The 27649-nt window shown below is 35.6% G+C and overlaps 1 protein-coding gene across 1 annotated transcript; it reads left to right on the top strand.

Moving 5' to 3' along the window:
* Positions 1-27486, top strand: LOC130246326 (protein naked cuticle homolog 2-like). Its single transcript, XM_056479205.1, has 11 exons — positions 1-543; positions 620-646; positions 734-786; positions 6980-7039; positions 18467-18527; positions 20236-20348; positions 21941-22036; positions 22917-23052; positions 23958-24033; positions 26247-26374; positions 27026-27486. Exons 1-11 carry the CDS (start codon positions 519-521, stop codon positions 27484-27486), a joined length of 1236 nt encoding a protein of 411 aa, XP_056335180.1. The 5' UTR covers positions 1-518.
* The last annotated feature ends 163 nt before the right edge of the window (positions 27487-27649 follow it).

Here is a 27649-nt window from a genome sequence, read left to right on the forward strand (position 1 = left end):
TAAAACAAAAAAAGTCTAAGAACATAATCTACCGGTGACTTTATATTTGAAGCTGTCACCAGGGGGCGCTACAGTATAATGCTTGTTTATTGTATTATAACCACAAACACATTGTTTTAACGAAAGGAACGTTCATGTTTATTGCACTTTCTAGCATATTTATCAAGTAATTAATAATAAGAGATTAATAAGTAAAGCAGACTTCAACGTTTAAAGTAAATAGCTTACATTGGCGTTGCAAATATGGTGCATAATAATGGCATATCTCAATGCAAATTTTGGCACGTCTGACCAATGAATAGACCGAAGGAGGTGCACATGGTTGAGTTCAGAGAAAAAAAGGTTGTCTCGCTTTCTCACAGCAAACAAGACGAGCATTGGTGATATTCTCAAACTTCACTGTACATTTGTCCTGTAACATAGACAGGTTTACTGGGAAGCATGCATATCCAGGACCATGGTATCGAAGATGTTCTTGAAATGTTCGCTCTTTAGTTTATCCAATAGGAAGAATCAACATGGGAAAGCTGCAATCAAAACCTGGTAAGATACTTTGCCTTTTCATGTCAGACAGTATCAATACACTTTAATCTAATTCTCGTTTTTACTTCGCTTCTAGCTTGTAAACGGAGAGAAAACCCTGAAGGTAAGGTGTGCATAGCTTTACTGAACTTATTACTTCTGCCATGTGACTTTAATTACAGAGGTATTAAAATGGTTTGTTTTGCAATAGGAGATGCTTTTAAGGAGATTGACTGTAGTGGTGAATCGGACAGAAACAAGCAGGTAAAGTCACTTTTGTTTCAATACAATTCATCGGTCACACTTTACAATAAGGTTAATTATTAGTTAATGTATTCAGTAACGTGAACTATGAATAAACAAAACTAGCATTTATTATCCATAGTTCAACATTTACTAATGCATTATTAACATCCAAATTCATGCTTATTAACATTGGGTAATGCACTATGAGTTAACATGAACTAACAACTGTATTTTACGTTAACTAACATGATCAAATACTGTAATAAATGTATTATTCATTGTTTGTTCGTGTTAGTAAATGCATTAACTAATACAAACTAATTGTAAAGTGGTATAAATGTATCTTTGCATATGTAAAGATAACAAAGAAGTTCATTTTTAATGTCTAGGACTAATCACCTTTTTGTGACTGTATATACCAGATGTAAACCTATGAAGTATCAATGGGTTGATCATAGCCTTTCAGTGGTAACAAACTATTATGATGTATTACTAACATTATAAAGATTAAATAGGCAGTTCACAGTAGATAAATGTATAGTTGTTGTCATTGTGGTGTACAAAAATTGATTTCACTTTACAAAATGTTGAACAAAATATGATTAAACAACGAACAGCATTTATTACTGTATTTATTCATGTTTGTTAAGGTTAGTTATTGGAAATGCATTTGGTCGTTCTTAGATAGTAACTCACAGTGCATGTTAACAAGGGTAAATTTAGATTTTAATAAGTTAAAGTTGAACGATGATCATTAAATGCTGTACGAGATTGTTCTTGGTTTATTATTACATAAACAAATCTAACCGTATTGTAAAGTGTGACGAAGAAATTAAGAATACTTTTTACCATAAACAGGTTAATGTTGCAAAATCGTGGTTGATTTATGGTTCAGTAGTTTTACTAAAATAAACAGTGTTCATATATTTGGCTTCTATTTGTAGTAAAAGCTGTGGTAAATATTCTTAAGAGTGTTGATATATTTTTTATTTTCATTATTATCTTTATATTCTTTTATTTATTTGATATATGTATATATATATATATATATATATATATATATATATATATATATATATATATATATATATATATATATATATACAGCACAAAAAAATAAAGGGAACACTTAAACAACACAATTTAACTCAAAGTGTTCCCTTTATTTTTTGAGCAGTATATTTTATAAGGATATAAAAATATCCATAAATGAACAATTTTCCATATATTGTGATTGGTGTTTTTATTATTATTATTTAATTATACTTTTTAATTGCATTGTGGGACCTTGATCTTTCCTCCAACAGCTTTGGATGTTGAAAAGTTAGAAAAAGTGACTTTTAGTGACATTTGGGATAGTTTAAAGTGATATATTGTCTGGTTTGATGTTGTAAATTATGAAACAAACACCTGATAATAAACTGCCAGTACTTTTTACAGACGTCAGTCATTTTACAGATGTAATTCTTTATATATTATTATTTATTGCACAATACATTGTCTCAAACTACTAAAACCTTAGTAATAGTAACTTTGTTAAAATGCACGGTTGAATTTTCTTTATCAAAAGGTGGTAGAGCAGAGATCAACATCCCATAATGCAATTCACAACCGTAAATAAACAGTTTTGCAGTGTGCTTAACATTTTATATTGTCAATACCTGCTTTTTAAAAGGATGTTGCTAAAAAAAATCTTACATTTATGTAGATAATCTTACATAAATCCACATTATGTAACTGGTACATTAGCTTTATCTTTGTTTGAAGGCGTGATTTACAATAGATTAATTAATATAATGTATAAGCTGTAAGTGTTGCTGTTCTGATTGATGTTTGATTCTCTGGGAACTTAATATGTGCATTGCATATTTAAAACTGAAATGAAAAAAGTATTAATGTTAGTCAGCAGAAAAGTCTTCAACATTTCCATATTTACAGAACAATCTCTCTTATGAAATGGTGTTGGGTCTCTTCTAGGCATGGGCTGGTATAAGATTCCGACAGTATGATAAGCTTGGATAAAAATATCACAGTATTGTGATTACTTCTCAAAAATATGTTCTTTTAATACATGTCTGGGTAAAAAAAACCAAAGTTTTTCTCCACTGAACAATATACAGTCACTGGCCACTTTATTAGGTACACCTGTCCAGCTCCTTGTTAACGCAAATTTCTAATCAGCCAATCACATGGCAGCAACTCAATGCATTTAGGCATGTAGACATGGTCAAGACGATCTGCTGCAGTTCAAACCGAGCATCAGAATGGGGAAGAAAGGGGATTTCAGGCTGGTATGAGTATTTCAGAAACTGCTGATCTACTGTGATTTACTGGTTTTACAGAGAATGGTCTGAAAAAGAGAAAATATCCAGTGAGTGGCAGTTCTATGGGTGCAAATGTCTTGTTGATGCTTTGTATCAACAGTTCAGGCTGGTGGTGTAATGGTGTGGGGGATATTTTCCTGGCACACTTTGGGCCCATTTGTACCAATTGAGCATCGTGTCAACAGCTTACCTGAGTATTGTTGCTGACCATGACCATCCCTTTATGACTAAACTGTTCTCATCTTCTGATGGCTACTTCCAGCAGGATAACGCGCCATTTCATAAAGCGTGAATCATCTCAGACTGGTTTCTTGAACATGACAATGAGTTCACTGTACTCAAATGGCCTCCACAGTCACCAGAACTCAACCCAATAGAGCACCTATGGGATGTGGTGGAATGGGAGATTCGCATCATAGATGTGCAGCCGAGAAATCTGCAGCAACTGTGTGATGCTATCATGTCAATATGGACTAAAATCTCTGAGGAATATTTAGAGTACCTTGTTTAATCTATGCCATGAAGGATTAAAGCAGTTCTGAAGACAAAAGGGGGTCCAACTCGATACCAGTAAGGTGTACCTAATGACTAGTAAGTGTAGCTAAAGGTGTACCTAAAGTGGCCGTTGAGTGTACATTGTCATTAGTGTCAAAAACACATTTTTAACATGTTTTAACATCTTTTTTTCTTTGGATATAAAGTGAAGCCACGGCACTGTTCAGGTCTATAGCACCTTTGGATATTGGTGAAATAAGTGATCTGTTTTTCAATGTTTCCTGAATCATGGGCTAAATAAACTAAAAGAAAAAGCTACAAAACAAAACAAACTTGAATATACTGTTGGAACACTATAAGAGAAAATTTTACTGATTTTAAAACTTTGACTTTTCCAAACCGCGGTAAACCTTGAAACCAGTTATCATCCCATGCCTATAGTCTTCTCCCTGTCTTTGCTTTTCTCTGGTTTTCTTGGAGCCTTCTTCACTGTGTGAAATGCATATGGCCGACAGCCAGAACAGCAGGGTCTTTGAGCGCAGCCCCACCACACATCTGCTATTGGTTTTGAAAACAGAGGGAGGCTGTGATGGGAAAATAGTTGTAGGAGGGATAAAGGAGGTGTTGTTTGTGGGAGGAGAGCTGTGAATGGAGATGAGCAGATATACGCTGAAGCTCTTTGATTGCTCTTTATGTGTGTCAAATGTCTAATTCGGTGGTCAGGGTTGGTGATTAGCATTGAGAAAACGTTGAAAAACCTTTTCAATCTTCTGTTGAACACAACAGAGGATATTTTGAAAAATGTCAGAAACCTGCAACCATTGACTTCCATAATATTTCACACTATGGAAGACAACGGCTACACATTTCCAGCTTTCTTCAAATTATCCTCTTTTGTAGACAGAAGGAAGAAACTCATAAAGGTTTGAAACCATTTGAGGGTGAACAAATAGTGAGTAAATGTTCATTTTTGAGTGAACCATCCCTTTAAATGTCAAAAGAACAGTCCAGAGTCAGTCAATCTGTTACTCTGCAACTTATTTTCAACCCTTTTACTGATGTTTCTGTTTAGGGTTTTACTGATTCAACACATTTTGAGTGTTATAAATAAGCAGAGGTAATAATACTTAATAAGATAATTAAATAAAACATAACTGTCAGTGTCACAGCATGCGCTCTATTCTATATATACACACACACACACACACACACACACACACACACATGCACTCCCTTCCTTACATCCTTTGAAGTTTAATAGAGAATAAAAGGGTGAAAGAAAGTATTGATGAGAACAGAGACTCCTTTGACTAAGAGCTTTCAGTGTCCCTGACTTTGACCCGCGGCATGAAAGAACAGCGTCTTAATTAGACAACAACTGTACATACAGTCGAAGTCAGAATTATTAGCCTCCCTGTATGCTTTTTCCCCAATTTCTGTTCAACGAATGAAGATTTTTTTTAAACACATTTCTAAACAATAGTTTTAATAACTCATTTCTAATAACAGATTTATTTTAGCTTAGCTCTGATCAGTGGCGGAGTTAGGAACTTTTAAAGGCAGGGGCCAAGGTGGGGCCACTGTTTACAGAGGGGGGGCCAAGTTCTTCAATTGCTATTTGTTTTTCCTACTATCTAAGTCAATGGTTACAAGTTTTCAGCTTTCTTCAAAATATCTTCTTTTGTTTGCAACAGAAGAAAGAAACTGGAGTAAATTGGAGTAATTTTTCATTTTGGGTGAACTACCCCTTTAACAAACAAATCTTCAGTTCACTGAAAGTTTTAGCATAAACTGAAGTGTGGATATTAGTTCACCAAATTAAAATAACTCTTAATAACCTTTAAAATAACTTAACTCTGTATTCTGAATTCATCACTGGCTGTGAAGATGTTCAAGTGTGTCAAGTCCTAACCTGACGCACAGCTTTCATTTGTGGTAAATGTCATGCACGATGCAGCTATTTAAAAAAGTGGATTTTTTTAGATGGGATGTTTGTCATAGATAACAGATATCAGGTCACGTTCTGTAAATGATGTCCATCTCATTGTTTTGTAACCTTTTATAGAGATAAAAAAGCACAGTAATTTTAAAAGTGTGAAAGTGTCCATGTTGCATCGTAAATGACAGCACTGAAGCCGTCTGTACTTTCACTATCAATTTGTGGAAAAACAAACCTTGTAACTCTGATCAACGAATGACATGTTTAGTCGACTCGCATATGATTATCAATTTTAGCCTGTTTTTTTTTTTCATTTTATTTTTTTAGGGCTTTTCACCTTTATTGTATAGGACAGTATAGAGTATTGACACTAAAGCATGGGGAGCAGAGAGAGGGGAAGGATCGGCATAGGACCGCGAGGTGGGAATCGAACTCGGGTCGCTGCGAGCACGTGCATGTGTCGACGCATTAACCACTACACCACTGACGCCGACTTAGCCCATTTTAAAACCAAACCACGCTAAACAGCATTGTAACAATTTTAATGTTGATGACGTGCAACAACGTTAATCAAATGGTAAACGCAAAGACTGCATCTGGAGCTCCTTCACAGAAATCGACACTTGTAAACACTTGCTCCATCGGACTCGTGGCTCTCAGCACCGCCCACACTCACTACCAAGCCGTTCACAGAGCTTGCGCTTTGTGTCAGTGCGACATGTAGTTACATTTTTTGAGGTCAGCGTCAGCCACAGCGAGGACTATGCGACCGCACGCAGGCTGTGCCGGAGCATACGTGTGCGCTTGACGCAGAAGTATAAGTTACGCAGTGGATGCCCTTTCAAGCACAACCTAGTACTGGGAAACACCCATACACACTCTTATTCACACACACACTCATACACTACGGCCAATTTAGTTCATTCAATTCACCTATAGCGCATTTGTTTGTACTGTGGGGGAAACCCACACCAACAACATGCAAACTCCACGCAGAAATGCCAACTGGTCCAGCTGGGACTCGAACCAGCAACCTTCTTGCTAACCACTGAGCCACCGTGCCATCCAAATTTGTGTTTTTTTAATATTAATTATATTGCAAAACCCAGAGAGCAGTATATAATATTAAATCATATAATATTTCAGAATGTACTTTCCCGTATCCCAACATTTATTAAGCAGAAATAACATTTACAGTCAGTTCTAATATAAAATTCAATACTTTATGCAAAAATAAATAAAAAAGAAGAGTAAATACATTTAAATTGACCAAAGTGCATGTGTATATTAGATTGCTTTAGAGTTTACTCCAAAAACCCTGAAGGATAAAGTCAATCGCGTGAAGGATTCACATTTTACGCTAATGCTGTTAGATATTCTAGCACCATGAGGCAGGATTGTACTCCTCATCTGACTGATTATCAGACCGCATGTCTTTCTCTCTCTCTCTCAGCATGTAATAAGGGGTTCATCCAGGCCTTTGGTAACAGGAGGGGAGAGAAAACAAAGCCAGGTACTGTTGTGAAGCTCAGGCACTGCAGCAAATGCTTTTCTTACTTAGAGTTTTTGTCTCATTTCCAGTACAAATATCTAAAAATACTGAAATCAAAAAACATTTTCTAGACTTGCAAAAAAATGGTTAAGTTTTCAGAAATAGTCCAAATTAAGTGAGTTAAGTAAGCTAAATGATCTGCCTGTGGGTAAGTAACAATCTTCTTTTAAGTTTGAAATAAGTTTAATTTTAATTTACTACACTCAGCTTAACTCATTTATTTTATATTATTTTATTTAAATGTATTTACTTTTATTATTCTTTTATTATTGTATATATTTTTATTATTTTTATTATTTTTTTATTACATTTTTATTTATTTTATTTGATATTTTTATATTATTTTATTTATATTTATATTATTTAATTTATTTTTAGTTGAATTCAATTTAATATTATTTTTAAATTTTTTTTATAAAATTAAATTTGATATTATTTTATTTTATATTATTTAAATTTAATTAACTTTTTAATTAAAATTTTATATATATATTTATACATATATACATTTATTTATTTATTATATATTTATTTATTTTATTATTTTTCCGCTTTTTTTCTTTTCCTGATGCATAAACCTTTTTATTCAAGATTTTATTCAAGAGCTCATTGAGATCTGAGGCTCAACTAATTGTGAACACCTGAAATGTCTGCGTGTATATACACACTGCCACGTAAGCAGAGTTGAAGAATCATTACACTGATGAAAGCTCACATCCGAAACGTTTGTTTTTCTTTTCTCCTGTTATCCTTTTTGATAAATCAGTGAGTGCAGACCTGCTTTGTTACTTGTCAATTGCAAAAAAAGCCACACACCACAAGAAATGCTTTTCTTACTCAGAGCTTTTGTCTCGTTTCTTGTCCAGATTTGGTTTTCAAGAAACATTGAGCCAAAATTAAGTACGTTTTTCCTTAAAACAAGCTAAATTATCTGCAAGTGAGGTAAGTAGCATCGTCTGGTTTTCAGTTTGTTGTAAGTTTATTTTACTTAACCCTAATGCAGATTGTTTAGCTTGTTTTAAGGAAAAACTCACTGGTAATACTTTAAAATAAGGTAGTATTAGTTCATTTGGACTTTTACTCGTCTAGAAAATGCTTCTTGATATTATTTTTAGATATTTGGATGAGAAATGAGACAAAAATTTTAAGCAAGAAAAGCATTTTCACTGGAGTCAGGATAAGGGCCGTCTGACACCCGGATAAAGCCCTCTGAGCTTGAAATCTGAGCCCAGATCAAAGGGCCTGAAGCCGGCAGAGCGTGGCTGAGACTCTGCCATCATGATGACAGAAATCACTGGCAGACTCTGATAGATCACTCATCCACTAACACAGCCTTTGTTCTTCAGCCTGCTGTCAGACGGCAGGTTCTGCATGACGCAGAGAGATTGCTCGCACAGTTGGATGTGTTTGCTTGCAAAAGATGTGATTTAGTAGAGGGAGAAAGGTTATGCATTTTATAGATGCGCAATAGATTGATTTCTGGAAAGTATTATAAACCTTTAAAGGGCACCTATGATGCAAAATCTACTTTTTTTGTGGTCAATTTTTATTGAACAGTTGGAAATAATCTAGCATGCATTGTTACAAGAATAGCAAACTACATTTTCTGTTGATACCCACCCACCCCTAGCGAAAATAAACAAAAAGGAAACAAATCAGAGCCAAAAACAAGAAAACAGAGAATAATGATAATAAATAAATAAATAAATAAAAGAGAAAAAAAAGGAGATAAGTTACAATACATATAAATAAATAACTAAAGTAAATAAATAAGTTTGCCTCTGCATTTAACTTCTTACAAGAACACTTTTAACAAAGGTAGATACACTGGACGTTTACACATGGGGTAAATAAAATGAAGAAAAAAAATCACAATAGCATATCTTTTATCTTAATTATTGCACATATCCATGAGGTAATAGTTTTTGTAGAAGCGCCACAGACAGTTCCATATTTGCAATGTCCAAGAACATTTACTTCCAGTGTTTCCGGTCCAGGGAAGCTGCCAACGTAAAGCTAACATTTTTTTTTAGCTGCTTTTAGAGCGGAAAATAGTAATTATTATCTGAAATAAAGAAAAGTCAAAGGAGGAATCATCATTTAAAAGAAAATATGTCTGATTCCAGTATATCCTTCAAGGTCAGTGACACATTTGCCAAAAGTTATTCACTTCAGGACTATCCCAAAACATATTTTTGTATGAGTGGTGTAGTCGGGGCTATACGCACGTATACTCAGTATGCCTACTTTTGTACACTAGCTGTTTGGGTATTACAACTTCTGAGGATCAATAATTGCATATACCCTCGGTATACTCACTTGTTTTGCTTATTAGACGTGCCTAATTTACGTGTATTCGCATCCCCTTTAACTGTATACCAAATGTTTATTTTTTAATTCTCATCTTAATTTGTTGTTTTTCGAAGTCAACTGAATGAATGATGATGTCTCACTGACACGCTCAGGTAAAATTATATATTATATTATTTAATTTAATTTTATTTACTTTTATTATTATTTATATTATTTTATTATTTTTGTATTAAAATTTTAGTTATTTTATTTTTTATTTTTATATAATTTTATTTATTTTTATATTATTTAGTTTAATTTATTTTTAATTTAATTTAATATTATTTACATTTTTTAATTAAATTAAATTTTATATTATTTTAAATAATAGTAAATAGTATAGTAAATTATTATTTAATTTACTTTTTAATTGAATTTTATATATATATATATATATATATATATATATATATATATATATATATTTAATTAATTTTAATATTTAATATTAAAGCTAACATTTTTTTAGCTGCTGTTAGAGCAGAAAATAATAATTATTATCTGAAATAAAGAAAAGTCAAAGGAGGAATCATCATTTAAAGTAAATATGTCTGATTCCAGTTCATCCTTCAAGGTCAGTGACACATTTGCCAAAAGTTATCCACTTCAGGACAATCCCAAAAAAATGTTTGTATCAGTGGTGTAGTCGGGGCTATACGCACATATACTCAGTATGCCTACTTTTTTCCACTAGCTGTTTGGGTATTACAACTTCTGAGGATCAATAATTGCGTATACCCTCGGTATACTCACTTGTTTTGCTTATTAGACGTGCCTAATTGACGTGTATTCGCATCCCCTTTAACTGTATACCAAATGTTTATTTTTTAATTCTCATCTTAATTTGTTGCAATTAGTGCATTCGTGAGTTTTTCGAAGTCAACTGAATGATGTCTCGCTAAAGCGTTCAGGTAAAATTATGAAACAGCATGGGCGGGTTGGGTGGGTAATAGTACACCACATTTTTTTTTAGGACTACACCACTGGTTTGTATGTACCTATGACATTCTCTGAGCAGAAATTACAATTGGGAGATGATGTTAGTTTCATTAAATGACGTTTACAGGAGTAAGGTAAACTCTATGGCGATATCAACTTTTGTAAGTTGTTTGGACAGAACTGTGTGTAGTTATAGTGTGTCCACAGTCATACTGGAGTTATAAAAACACAAGTCCCTTTTTTTATTTACTGACATTAAACTAGGACCCACTGTAATGTGATGGAGTAGGAGTGTGTTTTTTCCCACTCACCGATGTTGATTAAGTTTATAATTTAAATGACCCAGCTAAGGCAATCTCCATTTAATGATTCATCTGATCCAGTCGGAGCCAATTTCCAGTTAAGGACTCACTGATTTAGATGATTAGGTCAGAACAAGTCTCCAGTTAAGGATTCACTGATTCAAGTGATCCAGTCAGAGCAAGTCTCTGTTTAATGACTCAGTGAGCGCGTTTAGATGGACACCAATAATCAGATTTTAATATGATTAAGACAACACTCTGATTAAGAGTCTACCATGTAAACAGAGATTTTTCGACTAATTTAATCTGATTAAGGTCATAATCAAGCTAAGCAGAAATCAGAATAAGATATGGTGAGTATGCCAATTTTAGTGGCATTATTAAAGTGCAGTACACACATGTAAACACCGCAATCAAAATATTACCACCGTGTAGGATTTTCGATGCATTTTGCGACAGGATAGTCTATACCAGGAGTCTCAAACTCAAATTGGCGGGGGTCATATCAGTGACTGACAGTTTATTGGAGAGGTGTTTTAACACTCAAACACAAGAAAAAAGTGAACACCGGATTGATGCACTCTTGTCAATTGACATTCTTCACCAGAGTACCAAAGCTCTTCCGTTTTCTTTTTTTTTTTGTTGTACATATTGAAGGGGTAGTTTAAATTGCTATGAAATTACTACTATTTAATAATAGGCATAATAATAATTATTATGTCCCGATCGATTGTTGCTTCATCAAAAGTTTAACAGATAGCGTAAGACAGCAGAATAGAGTTTGGGTAACTTTGTTGACTTTACTGGCAATAGTTCTTCTCAATATCTCGTAAAATTTTTGACGTCAGTTGAAGTCCAAATGAAGGGCCGCAAATGGCCCGCGGGCTGAGATATATCCAACTGCAGACCCGCAGAACCACACACGTTTCAGGCACACACAATCTAGCACACACGTCTAGGCAAACCATATATGGTAACTAACTAACTCCTTTAGAGCATTATCGCCACCTGTTGAATTTCACAAATATGATTTCCCATTTCAGTCATTATATCATTATTATATCGTAACGATCATTTTAACATCTTTGCAGTTTCTGAACTTAAATTATGTAAATAAAAATAATTAGTCAAACACGTGATTTTATTCACATGTCCACATACACAAAGAAAACATAATAGACAGTCTAATTGTACGATTAAGTGTAATAAACTAATTTAGGATCTTAATATTATCATACTTAGCTTTGTTGTAAAATATAAAAGCAAACAATAATGTGTCACATTAAAATGAATTACTATAGTTAATTATTTAAACAATATAGTTATAAACTGATTATCTTAACTGATTATAAACTACTATATTTAGCTAAACTGTAGCAACTGTTAGTTTTATATATATATATATATATATATATATATATATATATATATATATATATATATATATATATATATATATAATTTTTATTTAAATTAATTATTAACAGTTTATTTGTTTGTATTGCTAATTTAATTGCAACTATAATTACAACAAATTAGCAGTACTTTATGGTTCAAAAACAATATTTTGCTTACTATAAATTACTATAGTATTTAATTTGGGAATTGGGAAATCAATAATAAAAGTTATTAGAGAATTAAGCAAATAAATACTATTAAATCGCTTGAGTAAAATATTAATATATGCTATACATACATATATATATTTTTATTACATATAAAGATGTATTATTGCCTATATTAACTTGCTATCATTTCCTTCATTATAAATGAATTCATTATATAAATTAAACCTGTCCAATTTAGATCGTTCAGCAAGGCCAGCAAACGAGTATCTGCTATATTGACTCATATATTGTCAGATAAAAATGACTGATCATCTATGATGACTGATAGAAAACTGTTCTGTCTATTATATTGAATGGCGATCGGAAACAATGCTCCCCATTCGCCCATCTCGATCGCAAAATTTGTGAAATGATAAACATTGTTTATATTGTGTGCAATATTTATTAACAGTATATATAAAAATAGATTGATGACGATGTCCGAGAAGACGTTAATAACATTAACATCCATCGTAACCATATATGGTTTGCCTACATCGTGTGTGCCTGAAATGTGTGTGGTTCTGCGGGCCTGCAGCTGGATATTATTGCCCAGCCTGGCAGTTTGAAACCCCTGGTCTATACACACACGGCTGTTTGACACTATTCTCTGTACCTACCGAGTCAGTGAAGGACCACAGACACCTGCATCACGAAATGCTGAGGGTTTTTTCCCCATACGGCGTGTTGTAAAATTCCATTAAAACTACACTCCTCCAGCAGTTCATATTCACTTCCAATTTCTCGTTTGTCACGGGGGCATGCAATTAAATGTTCCTGAATGAAAGTGAAAGTGCCAAACTGCAGTTAAAGTCGACAAATTAAAAACGAAACACCTGAAATTACATGAAAATCCAGAGGAAATGTGGATAGTGCGATGACGCGATGACGTTAATCGAATTATGTGCTATAACATGTAAAACGAGATCATGAAAGGAACATTCAAAAAGCAACTCATGTAAACACCTTAGTCTTATTATTGTCTTATTCAAATTAACACATTGATTCGATTACTGATGTCCATGTAAACGTAGTGAATGATTCAGCTGATTCAGTCAGAATGAGTCTGCAGTTAACGATTCATTGATTCACCTGATCCAGTCAGAGCGAGTTTCCTCTTAATGATTCACTGAATCAAATGATCCTGTCAGAACGAGTCCTGAATTAATGATTCGCTGATTCATAAGATTACAGCAAATATCTAGTTAACGTTTTTCTGATTTGCAAGTTTTTAAAGATACAGTGCAGATTTTTTCAGCATGTGATTTAATTTTCTCGCAAATGAAACATACATTGATGAACAGTTTAAAAAGTACACTGAATAAATATTTTGTACTTTTAATGCAGAAAAAGATAAGGAGTGCATCTGATATTTTCCTGAAGCACATGTGCAGTGGTGTTTCATGCTGGAATAACAGGGACAGAGTGGAGTCAGGAAGGATTGCAGATGATGTTAAGCTGTTTTGTCATGGAGTTTAATTCACTTCCTCCCTCTGAAACCAGCACTGCGATGTGTCTGGAAACAATTGAGTTTAAGACCACAGGAGTGCAAAGAATGAACTAAACTAACCCCCCCCCCCCCCCCCCCCCCCCCCCCCCCCGTTCCTGCTGAATTCATTACGGGGGCCGCTTTTCCAGCTCAAAAACAGGTTTTCTACACAAATTATATACAATCTGACTTAGAAATGCAAAGGATCATAGATCATGCATGTTGATCTATCATTTTACAGATGTTGATCCTCTTAAGCAAGGGTGTAACTTTGGTTGGAGAAGTGAGGGGTGGACAAAAAAAATGGGGGTAAATGTTTTCGATTTAAATCCCATTTCCTGCATTTCATTCCTTTAGGCCAGGGGTGTCCACACTCGGTCCTGGAGGGCCGGTGTCCTGAAGAGTTTAGCTTTAACCCTAATTAAACAAACCTGGGCTAGCTAATCAACCTCTTAGTATACTAGAAACTTCCAGGCAGGTGTGTTGAAGCAAGTTGGAGCTAAAGTCAGCAGGACACCGGCCCTCCAGGACCGACTTTGGACACCCCTGCATTAGGGTCTATGGTGATGATACAGAATCCAGGAAATAATTAGGTTGTTTAAACAAACATTAATTTCATTCTAACCTAACATTTAGGTAATGTGTCCGACCCATGCTCATTATAGATACATACCGCTGTACACATTTATGGAGATCACGAAATAAGTCCCAGGAGCTATGTTTTTTTACAGGTTTTGTTTTCGCGAATCCACCAGTGGCTGCTGTGTACGCTTTTTCTGATCTTAAATTTCTTCCGGAAGTGCCATTCTCGCCTGCTGTTCTCACGTAAATCCACCTGAGGCCGCTGTCGACTGACTGAATGACCGACTGACTGACCAATCGACTGACCCACCCTCCTCCTTCCCTAAACCCAACCCTCCTCCTTCCCTAAGCCCACCCACTTCCCTAAACTCAACCAATAGTGTTTTTAAAAGCAATCCAGAAAAAGGAAAGTCCTCGCCTTTTTTTTTTACTACGTTTTTATATCTTACCACATTCTCACCCTGTTATTTACATGTTTATTTTATTTTTTTGTCTTTTGTCTTACCTGCTTTCTGGAACCGTTCTTCACCAGACTCAAACCCGTCGTTGCGGTCAACTCCTCTATGCGTCTCAAGTCTGCAGCAAATGCAAAACTGGTAACAGTGGAAAAGCTGTCCACATGGAGGTAAGCGGTCAGCTTGTAGCGCGAAAAGAAACAGAAACCGTTGGCGGCATCATACCAGCGTTCGTTTTAAAGACGAAATGCAGTCGTACGTATCTCTGGCTACATAATTCGTGATCTCCAGAAATGTATACGGGGGTACGTTTTCACAGTGAGCTTGTGTTGAATGTGTCATTCAATCATTTCAAAACACTTGTCTTTTAGCATAATCTAGATATCCTATACGGATTTTATGGTACACGTCTGTTCTTAGGGTGCACTCACACTATGCTATCTGAACCGTGCCCAGGCATGTTTTCCAGTGTGAGTGCACTGAAGCGGGCTCAGGTGTGGTTCAGTTAACCGGTCCTGGCCCATTTGGAAGAGGTGTGCCAGAGCGCGGTTCGGTTGGGCTTTGGCGCAGTACGCTTGTATTGTGAGTGCAAAATGAGCCTGAGCCTGAAACTGAAGACGCAACGTCACTTTTAAGCGATTGTTTAATATAGATTTATTAATTATTCTTAATTTACAATTAGTGAACTGTCATAGTTTATTAAAGATACAAACCCTCCGCTGCACCTTCAGCAAACCTCCTAATACCTGCAGCACGATGACTTTATGATAATATATGAGCATCAAATGTTGTGGATCTTTTCTGCAAAATGTTTTACTCTGTCACTGCATCCCAAACGACTATAGAGTGGAGGAACTATGACGTCACCTTGTAGGCTAGTCGGCTGCTAGCATAAAACTGATTCCCTTTTTAAAGTCCCTATAGAATTTTCCCATAGGCTATTCGAAGATTGCAAGTAATAAGCTCTTTATTATAAACAAATATTTTGGATAGTTTTTTACCTGGGAAATACATTTGTTTTGCTTTACGGTTGTTGTAAAAGTTTTGAAACTGTATAAATGTGCCTACATAGTATTATTATCAGACATATTTAAATAAGTGTATCGCTCGCATGCACACAGCCCACTTACCTTAGTAACAGACGACTGCAAGTTCCATCATGGACACAGAACAACATTCAATATTCTTTTTTTGTCACGAAGTACATTGAAAAGCAGCCCATACAGTCACATCTGCTAACATTTTGAGCAGTGTAAATATTGCAGTTATGATGGAGTTAAATGTGTTCGGATGAACAAAAAACCGAGGAAAAATCCTTTGATCACGTTAAAATGACGTTAATATGTACGTATTTCTCACACGTTTATTTACACGTTTGCATTACTGAGAGCAGGAAGAGACAGGCTGCACTGGTGAGCAGTCTCTTCATTATATCGTTCAATTAAAATAAATGATCAACAAATGAATCTGTTTTGACAGTCTTTACAAGTGAAGGCATTATCTACACACAATATAAATTCCCAATTAGAAAAATACTACAAACTATAATATACTATTCATGAAAATACTTAAAGGGCACCTATTGTGAAAAATCGACTTTTCAAGCTGTTTGGACAGACATGTGTGTAGGTATAGTGTATAGACCGTCATATTGGGGTGAAATAAACACACCCAGTCCTTTTTTTTTTCAATTTAACAACATAAAAAACGGTGGACCAATTGGAGTAGTTTTCAGATCGACCGCAACTTGACGTAGGAGTGGGGTCCCCCCCACCCTCAATATTGATTGACAGCTGTGCGTATTAACATGTCCCGGTAGTCACGTGTATAATCATATCAACAAGACCAGACGTGCACAAAGCAACTGGGAATAAAAGGTCTGTTCAGTTCGCTAGGATCATCAATCATCATCAAATGTGATCAACAGTGAGTTTCACAAGTTTAACATGTTTTTAAAACGGAGCATGTGTGTAATGAAGTACAGCGATTTACTTCAGCTTTACTTCATCAGCACAGCCGCGTGTCAGAACAATTATGTGGACGTTAAATCAGGTTTATTTTGTACATTAACATAACAGATATGCATACAGCAGTGGAGATTTACCTGTATCCTGTCACATTTGCGTGCATAAAGAGTGCAAAGCTAAACGCGCTCTGTCTCTCTCTCTGTCTGTCTGTGTGTGTGCGTGTGTGCGCTGTGTATCTGTGTGTGTGCGTGAACTTTGTAACGACATTGTGTGTGACTCGTCTATGCAACTGCACAAACAATACTCATTGGTAAAGTTCTTACTGTAGTATTTCTCACAAACGCTACATGAGATCTGCTTCCTTTAAGTCTGTCTGTTGTCTGACGCAGCCGAGGGAGGAGATTAAGGCATGCAGAAAAGCGCGTAGAAACGATAGGCGGGGAGGACTAGCCTTAAAGGAGCAGTACTACAAAACCGCCCCTAGTGCAAAAATGTATCAAATGGAATCTTGCAAAAGGTATAATGAAAAATCTGATGGGTGTTTTGAGCTGAAACTTTACAGACACATTCTGGAGACGCAAAACACTTATATTAATCTGAAAAAGGGGTAACCTAGGTGCCCTTTAAATAACAAACAAATCCAAATGGCCAACACAAGCGATCTGCGCTCCAGACGAGATCAGCTCGATAGCGTATAATGTCTCCGACACCGCCTGTAGTCCCATTTAGCAGCTTGATGGCAACCGTCTTTTTAAAGAAGCGTAACCAATTTAAAAAATAAAGAGTGTGATGTAACTGATGTGTTATATCGTAGAGTAAAACGTGAAAGTATCATGAGTTTGTGTCAGCCACGAACCTTATTTAAACGATTTAACTGAAATCCCATTGAAAAAACCCATTGACTTTGGGACGAGGGAACCAGAACTGCTAAATGCTAACTCGCTTCCGGGTTTTTGCACACAAATTGATGTCATAGTTCCTCCACTCTACAACGATATAACTAAAGCAATGTCCGCTGTGCTGAGAGAGAGCGCTTCTCTTCCTGTTAAAACCTGAATAGTCGCATCATTGATGATAAAGTGTGCTCAAGCTTGAAAGGCAAAAATGCAGTATTAGTGCAGGCCGTCAGGGGAGAGGAGAGGGAGAGAAGCACGCTTCGGCACAGTTCAAGGCAACTGTACCTAGTGTGAGTACAGCCTTAGACAGCGTGGCTGAAAGAAGTGGGACACTGTCCAGATAATATATGTAAACCCGTCTTTGATTAGATGGTGGACACTCTGAGCCATATTCTTCCACATGCATCCCAAAGAATCAGACATCAACACCGTCAATCTCCTCAAATGCAAATAAAGCTTTGGATTTTTTTGATTGTCTGCTCATTAGAACTTTCACTTAAGCCTATTTAACTTTGTTTATTTTAGTGCTTGGACATGAATGCATGCACACGCAGAAGAGTTAATCATAAACTAGTTATAGTAATGACAATAGCTAAAACATAGTTAAAACAATCATAAAAATATCACAAACGGGATTTCGAGAAGTGTCCCCAGTGGAAATGATTGTCCCTGTTCTAAAGACAATAGCATTAGCTGTTATCCAGTGTAGTCTAATTCTAACACTCTTCACTGCACACAATAGCTGTTATCTTTGGATGCGCAGTGTTTAAATGATCTGCTTTTGCCTCTTTAACTCAAGGACCTGTGTGCTAGAGAAGCAGAAGAGGATCGTCTGTCAGATCATTACTGTTCCCTGCAGGGTAAGTCCAGCGCTGAGACCAAACTCACTCACAAACAGCTCCTTTGTCTATTAAACATATACAGACTAATCCAGTCATTTATTTCAATAAATGCAACCTTATACCCTTAAAGGATTGCTTTTTGGTTCCACTTACATTAAGTGGCCTTAACTAATATGTATTACACTGAAATTAATCATTCGTTTGCAATGTACTCATTGTATAAATACATGTTTTTGTATTGTTCTTATGATCTATTAATACCTGCATGGAAATACATCTGTACTTAATTTCTGTAACTACGTTTTATAATTACGCTGTTGACCATCCCTACACATTAACCCACCTGAAATCTACCAGGGGCGATTTTAGGATTTTCATTGTAGGGGGGCTCAGCTACTGAGGTAAAAAAAAAAAAATAATAATAAATGTGTATATATATATATATATATATATATAATATATATATATATATATATATATATATATATATATATATATATATATATATATATATAATATATATATAAATGTAATATTAAGCTCTCTCTCTCTCTATATATATATATACAATATTATATCTTAATATATGTAATATTAAGCTATATATATATATATATATATATATATATATATATATATATAATATATATATATAGCTTAATATTACATTTATAACTTGTAATTAATAGTAAGAAATTAATAAAAGTTAAAATGTTTAATATGGTAGGGTGTATGCTAAACTAGCAGTATTCCACTGTACTGCAAAAACAGGGATAGCCATTTGAGTTCTGAATGTAAAAAGCACTCTCTATATTTAAGTGCATTTTGTGTTTCCATGTATTGAATAAATAAAACTGCCACTTTTCTATTATACAGCAAATTTAAATATATATATCTTTAAACCTACAGGCTAGTTCAAATATTTCATGATCTGAATCACAATAATAAATACCCCCCCTCCAAAAAATAGGCCTAGCCACGCCCATGAATCTACCCATACCCCCCAAGCCTGACCCGTATCCCACCTCAAGTGTTCTGGAATACATTATGAACACACTAAGTGCATTGTATTTACATCTTGCTGCAAGTACATAGTAGTTAAGGACACTTAATATGAAGTATTACGTGGCTTTAACACCTATCACACTTGAGTGTGAGTAAATAGTGAGGAAGTTTTATCTTTGGGTGAACTATTCCTTTAAAAAAACTCATCCTCAACACATTCAAGACTCTTTTCTTCAGTTGAACATTAAAGCTTTTTTAGCTGGACGTGAGGTCGTTAGTTCAGTGCTGACTAATATCACAGAAAAAGTCAAAAATAAATACATACAGGCAACACAAAATTAATACCTATGGCTCTTGGTGATATCTTAAGGAAGTGAATCGTTTGGTCGACCGAAGAAAATCAACATTATTTACACGTTTTTCTGCAATCTGATTCCTTTAGACCTTAAACAAATTTCTGATTTGCTTGTTGTGGATTAAAGGTGGTAATGCTACAATTAATGCTCAGTTTCTAACACAGACTGATCATTTCACTTCATAAGACCTTTATAAGACTTCATAAGTTTGATTTCATTGAATCACAAATGAAAATAAATTAATTAAATATAAAAATATTCAATGTTGACATTAAATTACTGATATTAAATGTTTTGATGGTTGGAAAATGAAAAAGCTGTTTTTGTAAGATTTTTAACATTAATATTACTGTATTTTTCTTTAGTAACGCTGCCACCACAGAGATTATTGGAGACTTCTCAATCTTTTCTTTCTTGTCCTGAAACTGGGCGGCAGCATCAACACAAAGACTCAGTGAAGAGAAGTGGGAAGACTGATGTAAGTGTTTTAAAGTCACAAAATTGTATTCTAGACTGTAAATATCAGGCTCGACTTTACTTATTAATTAGATTCTAAAGCTAGGATTTTGCAGGATTTTCTTTTTATTTAATTTTTTTTACCATACCAATACTATAATATGTTTGTAGATATTTCAGTAACATGCTAACATTCTTGTTTATCTGAAAAACAATGCTGAAGTATGATATTCTGCTTTCAAAATTTGATTTATGTGCCAGAACGTCTGTCTTTGTTTTGTTATTTTAACCAGCCCACTGCCAGTTTAGCCAATCATATTTCAGCACCAGCGTTACCTTGGTGGGAACTTGCATATTTCATTCATTCATTCAGAGAGGCTCTCAAAGCATGTGTCTGTGACCGAAATGCGACCTCCGTTGGATAGTAGATTGAGAGTTCCACATGAAGTTATTAATTAGCAAATGATATAAATGTTACAAACGTAAACATTAGATGAGCAGGTTACATTGTAACCCCGTGTCCTAACAACACGACGTGACGAGATTTGCTGTGATTAGAAATTGGGCTGTTTGCACCAGACGAAACATGACAGAAATTGAAATACAGCCATAAAGAAGCACAGAATATGCACTCACTCACGAAATGGTAAGGTTTATAATCTAATTGATACATATTAAACCTCTTTAAGATTATTAAATATACATGCTGAATCACTGATATGTGTTGGCTTGCTCTGAGTCAGTTCTAAAGTTCATTTTCCAGATCTGAGGTGAGCTATCTGCTGCTGCTTTCAGTATATGGCAATAAATGTGATGTGAAATGGCATTCAAACTCACATTATTAGCATTTAACACTGAATAAAGTACATAAGGTGTACCTGAGGTGATCATTGTCAGTTTTCTGTTGTTTAGCTGTAAGAGATAAAAGCCGTTTCTAAAATATAAATTCGAGGTGTTGGTTAGAATAAAAACTCCTTTTAATACGGAGAATATTCCCTCTATCGCGTGCCGTTGCTTTTATATAGAACACAATTTAAATCAGCCTTTAGTCTCGATATCAAACTCCCTCCTGTTGGTCCTCAATCTGGCAACTTGCACTTGCGTTTGTTTTGATCCAGGAATGCAATACCTAGTTCAACCACTGGGTGTCTAACTTACATACTGCACCTTTGTCTTAATTTCTCACCAGTTTGTTCGACACATTAAACTTGTGAAATATTTATAACATTTAATAAAACATTTTTTAACATTACTTCAATTTATTTCTTTTTTTTCTGTGAAGCAATGCTACATTTTCAGCATCTTTGCTCTGGTCTTTAGTGTCACATGGTCCATAGAAATCATTCTCACTACTCAAGAATTTTTTTTTAATATAAATAGAATAAAAATGCATTCTAGAAAACATTACATGTTGATTGGTTAAATAAAAAGTTAAAAAAGCTGAATTTATTTAGTAACATTTAAAATGTCTTTTCTATTGAATGCCTCAGTTAAATAAAAGTATGAAATAAAAATAGATAATTTTGAGTAATGATTTTACCTGTGTGCATTGTGTTCTTGAGTTAAACCATGATAGTAAATGCTTTCTCTTCATTCTTGCTCTGTCGACATTAGGAAAAGGAGTGTAATGGGTCCGTCTCGGATGAAAATCAGCAAGAGTGGATGATTACACTGTACGATTTGGACAACAATGGGAAAATAAATAGAGAGGTAATTGACAGAGGATATAGAGTTGACAGAGGATACAGAGGAGTTATCCTCAGTATTGACAGAGTATATAGAGTTGAAGGCAAAAATGATTAGCCCTGAAATATTTATTCTTTTTCAAATATTTCCCAAACGATGTTTAACAGAGCAAGGAATTTTTCACAGTATTTCCTATAATATTTTTCTTCTAGAGAAAGTCTTATTTGTTTTTTTTTAAATTTTTTCAAATCATTTTCAGGTCAATATTATTAGCCTCCTTAACTAATATTTCTTTTCAGTTGTCTACAGAACAAACCACTGTTATAAAATGACTTGCCTAATTACCCTAACTTGCCTAATTAACCTAGTTAAGCCTTTAAAGTGCACTTTAAGCTGAAAGATAACTACAAAAATACTATGTACTGTCATCATGGCAAAGACATAAGAAATCAGTTATTAGAAATTAGTTTAAATATTGCTGGTTCGAGCCTCGGCTGGGTTTCCTCTGGGTGCTCCGGTTTCCCCTACGGTCCAAAGACATGCGCTATAGGTAAATTGGTTAAGCTAAATTGTCTGTAGTGTATGTATGTAAATGAGTGTGTATGGATGTTTCCTCCAGTGATGGGTTGCAGCTGGAAAACATCCTCTGCGTAAAACATGTGCTGGATAAATTGGCGGTTCATTCCGCTGTGGCGACCCCAGAGTAATAAAGGGACTAAGCCTAGAAGAAAATGAATTATGTTTGAAAAAAAATATATAATATTAAAAGTATGATGTTTTGAGAAATACAGCACTCAGGAAACATTTTTAAAAGAATTCAAGGTTTGTAGGAGGGCTAATAAATTTGACATCAACTATATAAGCATAAACACAACATCGAGATGTTGATTTTTCTTTATTGCAGAATAAATTGAGCTTGATGCAGACGATCTGTGAGCTGGTTGAAGCTTCAGTCAAACAGCTGGTGCTCAGCAATGGCACAACCCTCCGTGTCAAGCTGAGCGTCACTCCACTGACCAGCAGAAAGACATACAGGAAAGGTGAGCATTAAAGAGCACCTATTATGCAAAAATCACTGTCATAAGGGGTTTAAACACAGTTGTGCGGGAGCAGTGTGTGAATATAACCTCTCTCTAATGGGAAAAATGTATTAGTTGTATTTTTTATAAGCACACTTGATAAAAACAGTCGCAGAAACACCTTTGATTGACATTCTCTCCCTTTGTACGTGTCATCAGAGTGGGAAAGCCCCCGCCCAGTAGTGATGATCTCTGCCTCATTAGCATAAACAGCCCTGAGTGAGAAGCAGCCGTCCGTCCGCCACTAGAGTTTTCACCTGCTGAAGATTCTTTTTGACATTTTCAGTCAGGGCTGTAGCAGACATTTTAATTTTGGGGCGGACGGCTGTACGAGATCATACGTTCATATAATTATTAATCACCTGTTTCTAAATGGTCTGTCTCTAAAAGGGGGGGACAGATCCCCCTGTCCCCCCCGGTTGCTACGCCCGTTTTCAGTTATTCACAGAGATAACGTTAGTCCTGTTTTGAATCTGCCGCTATACTGACACACATGCATTTGTCTCCGCCCTCTTCTGAAAAGAGCACAATCTCATTTGAATTTAAAGCGACAGTCACCAAAACTGCACAATTAGGATCAAAGCCTAAAAGGGGGCAGTTTCAAAGAGTTATAAAACATTACTTGTGGGTTTTTTTGAGCAGAAACTTCACACACACACACACACACACACACACACTCTCTCTAGAGACATCAAGAGACTTATTTTACATCTTGTAAAATGGAGCATAATAGGTCACGCTTAAACTAAAACACAGAGCACAAATGGCCACATCTGTTAAGTGGAGGAGGTGTTTGATCTCTCCACTGAAATAATCATTATATCACGCATTCTTACTGACTTGATTTTTCTTTTGTCCACCGTGAGATGCTGGGATTTCTCTGAATGAGCGGGATCAGGTGGACGAGGCAGTACAGTACCATGCAGAGAATACGCAAATCAGGTCAGTTTTTATTCTTCAGTCATAAGTGGGAAGATTTTATGACAGAACTTGAATTATTTGCACAGTGAAATAAAATGGCGAATAATTATGATGTTTGGGGCGGCACGGTGGCTCAGTCGTTAGCACTGTCACCTCACAGCAAGAAGGTCGCTGGTTCGAGTCCCAGCTGGGCCAGTTGGCATTTTTGTGTGGAGTTTGCATGTTCTCCCCGTGTTGACGTGGATTTCCTCCGGGTGCTCCGGTTTCTCACACAGTCCAAACACATGCGCTATTAATTGAATAAACTAAATTTGCCGTAGTGTATGAGTGTGTGTGAATCTGAGAGTGTATGAGTGTTTCTCAGTACTGGGTTGTGGCTGGAAGGGCATCTGCTGCATAAAACATATGCCGGAATAGTTGGAGGTTCATTCCGCTGTGGCGACCCCTAATAAATGAATGAATGAATGAATAATTATAATGTTATATTATTATTTATATAACTATTAATATATTTATTTTATTTTTCAGTATTTTATATGTGAGTCTTGTCTTATGTTGCACAGATATATTTGTGGAAGTAACATTAAAAATATTTACATTGTTATAAAACAGAGGTGTCCAAACTTGGTCCTGGAGGGCCAGTGTCCTGCTGAGTTTAGCTCCAACTTGCTTCAACACACCTGCCAGGAAGTTTCTAGTATATGTAGTAAGAGCTTGATTGGCTGCTTCAGGTGTGTTTGATTAGGGTTGGAGCTAAACTCTCCAGGACACCGGGTTTGGACACCCCTGTTATAAAAGTGTTTTATTTTGGTGAAAATCATTTGAATATTAATTAAAGATCATGTTTCATCAAGACATTTTGTGAAGGTTCCACTGTTAATATATAAAAACAAATTCTTTGATTAGTAATGTGTATTGCTGAGAACTTTTGACAACTTTAAAGGTGACTTACTCAGTATTTACTTGTTAGGAACCCTCAAGACTCCAGATTTTCAAATAGTTGCAGTTCCAGCAAATATTATATAAATTGAGATAAGACATGATTCAACGTTTTCCAAAAATGTATTTGTATTAAACTAATTTCATTTATAATATTATAAAATGTATGATAAACAGCTAGTGTCACTTTATTATTATTTATTGACTATTTTAGAATTCATTCATTCATTCATTCATTCATTTATTCATCACACACACACACACGCACACGCACACGCACAGCACACACACACCCACACACACACACACCACACACACACACACACACACACACACAAATAATAGCATAATTACTTCTAGAATTATGCCTGTACTGACTTTATAAATGTTTCAATTGCAAAAAGCGAACTCCACAAAACATTTCTTTTATAACCACAAGGAGGCGCTGCACACCACACATTTAATTTCACTGATTTTGATCATATTTGATCATGATTTTGCATCATGTGCATTTTCCTTCGGCTTAGTCTCTTTATTCATAAGGGTCGGGTTTAGTTTTAGTTATTGCAGCACTTGAAGTTAAACATACGTTTTCAGTTATGTGTCAAGGCCACATATTTCTGTGTAACATTTGCTGTGTAAAAAAAGCTTCAAATAGCTGTCCGCAGAATAATTTCACAAAATTCATTCATTTATTAATTTTCCTTTAACATAATTCCTTATTTATCAGGCGTCGCCACAGCGGAATGAACCACTAATTTAACAAAATATACAGTAAAAATGTAAACTGCTGTAATTAAAAAATATATCAAAAAAAAATGTGGTCGGTGCGGTGCGGTGGTGCAGTGGGTAGCACTGTTGCTTCACGGCAAGAAGGTCACTGGTTTGAGCCTTGGCTGGGTCAGTTGGCATTTCTGTGTGGAGTTTGCATGTTCTCCCTGTGTTCGCATGGGTTTTCTCCGGGTGCTCTGGTTTCCCCCACAAGTCCCAAACATGCAATATAGGTGCATTGGGTAAGCTAAATTGGCCGTAGTGTATGCGTGCGAATGAGTGTGTATGGATGTTTCCCAGTGATGCGTTGCGGCTGGAAGGTCATCCGCTGCGTAAAGCATATGCTGGATAAGTTGGCGGTTCATTCCGCTGTGGTGGCCCCTGATTAATAAAGGGACTAAAATAAACTAAATGAATGATAATTCTGGAATATTTTTGATGAAATATTTGATCAAAAAGTATCAGCACTTTAACCAACAATATTAATACAATATGACCATAATGATATGATGTTCTTCTGTCAGAGTACTGGGCTCAGATGTTCAGTTGAGCGCTCCAGAGCGGAAGCACTACTCTGTAGATGAAAACACAGAACGCAGGAACCACTATCTGGATTTGGCTGGAATTGAGAACTACACTTCTCGATTCGAAGGTAAAAGCTTGACCTTCATCCTTTACATTTTGCTAAATATTTTTCAGATTGAGTTGCATTTGTAGTGTTTTGCTGCCACCATTTCACAGTTCTGAAACTGTTCACATTCACATACATGAGCGATGTTAACATTTATCATTTATAATATGTAATTAATAGTTACATCTGTACAATCTGTGGATGCACTTTATACAGTTGACAATCGAAAAAATAGTGCTTAAGGGGGCTAATAGATCATTTCAGTGTGGTCATATATCGTTATGAAACTATTTCATAACTGTAACAAGAGTCAATTCAATCGTAACTTAAAGTTAAAACAGCTATCATAATTTTATTTATCAATATATGGCGTTTTTTGCATTCTCAGAAGCTATAGCAATTGGGACAAGGACCATTGTTTTTGTTTACATCCCTCTAAATGCTCTATAATATTGACCTTAAAATGGTTTAAAAAAAATTAAAAACTTTTATTCTAGCTGAAATAAACCAAGTGAGACTTTATCCAGAAGAAAAAATATATAGGAATTACTGTGAAAAATTCCTTGCTCTGAATCATCGTTTACCAAATATTGAATAAATTCTTCAACTTTTCGACGTTTGACTTCAGCGGTATATTCCCTTGCATTATTTTTTCAACTCTCATTACTCCAGAAACATCTGCAGAGGAGCCTCCACAGGACGTCCCATCATCCCGTGTCCATCATCGTCGCTCTCAACCTGAGACCTCCACCCCTGTGGAGTCCTCTGGGAAATCCATCCCTTTTCTCCGGTCTCTCCGCAGCCGCAGCAAATCTGTGGGTTACACCACAGCTACAAACAAACCCAGCAAACTCCACGGGCATCACCCCATAACCTGGTGCCATCCGTCCCAACAGCAACAGCACCCTCTGCTGCACAGCTCCAGCAAACGCATGCGTGCCCGAACCCGAGAAACTACATCACCGTCCAGAAACCCCCAGGATAGAGATTCACACTGCAGGACGGCTCTTCATCCTGCAGGCGTCATTCCCGTTCCTCAAAGACATGAACACCATCACCATCATGAGCATCACCATCATCACCACCATCATACCACCCGGCGTAAGCCTGACCGAACCACACACTCTCATTAGCAGCGTTATAATATGCTGGCGTTTCATCAACCATATACACTCAGATCAATCATTACTGCACCAAAAGGGCTGAACCACTTTTTTGTTGCATAAATTTGTCAGTGTTTTGTAACTATGCGAAAGGCTCAGTGGTTAGGACTTTCACCTCACAGCAAGCAGGTCG

The sequence above is a fragment of the Danio aesculapii genome, chromosome 19, assembly GCF_903798145.1.
Source record: "Danio aesculapii chromosome 19, fDanAes4.1, whole genome shotgun sequence".
Lineage (NCBI taxonomy): Eukaryota > Metazoa > Chordata > Actinopteri > Cypriniformes > Danionidae > Danio > Danio aesculapii.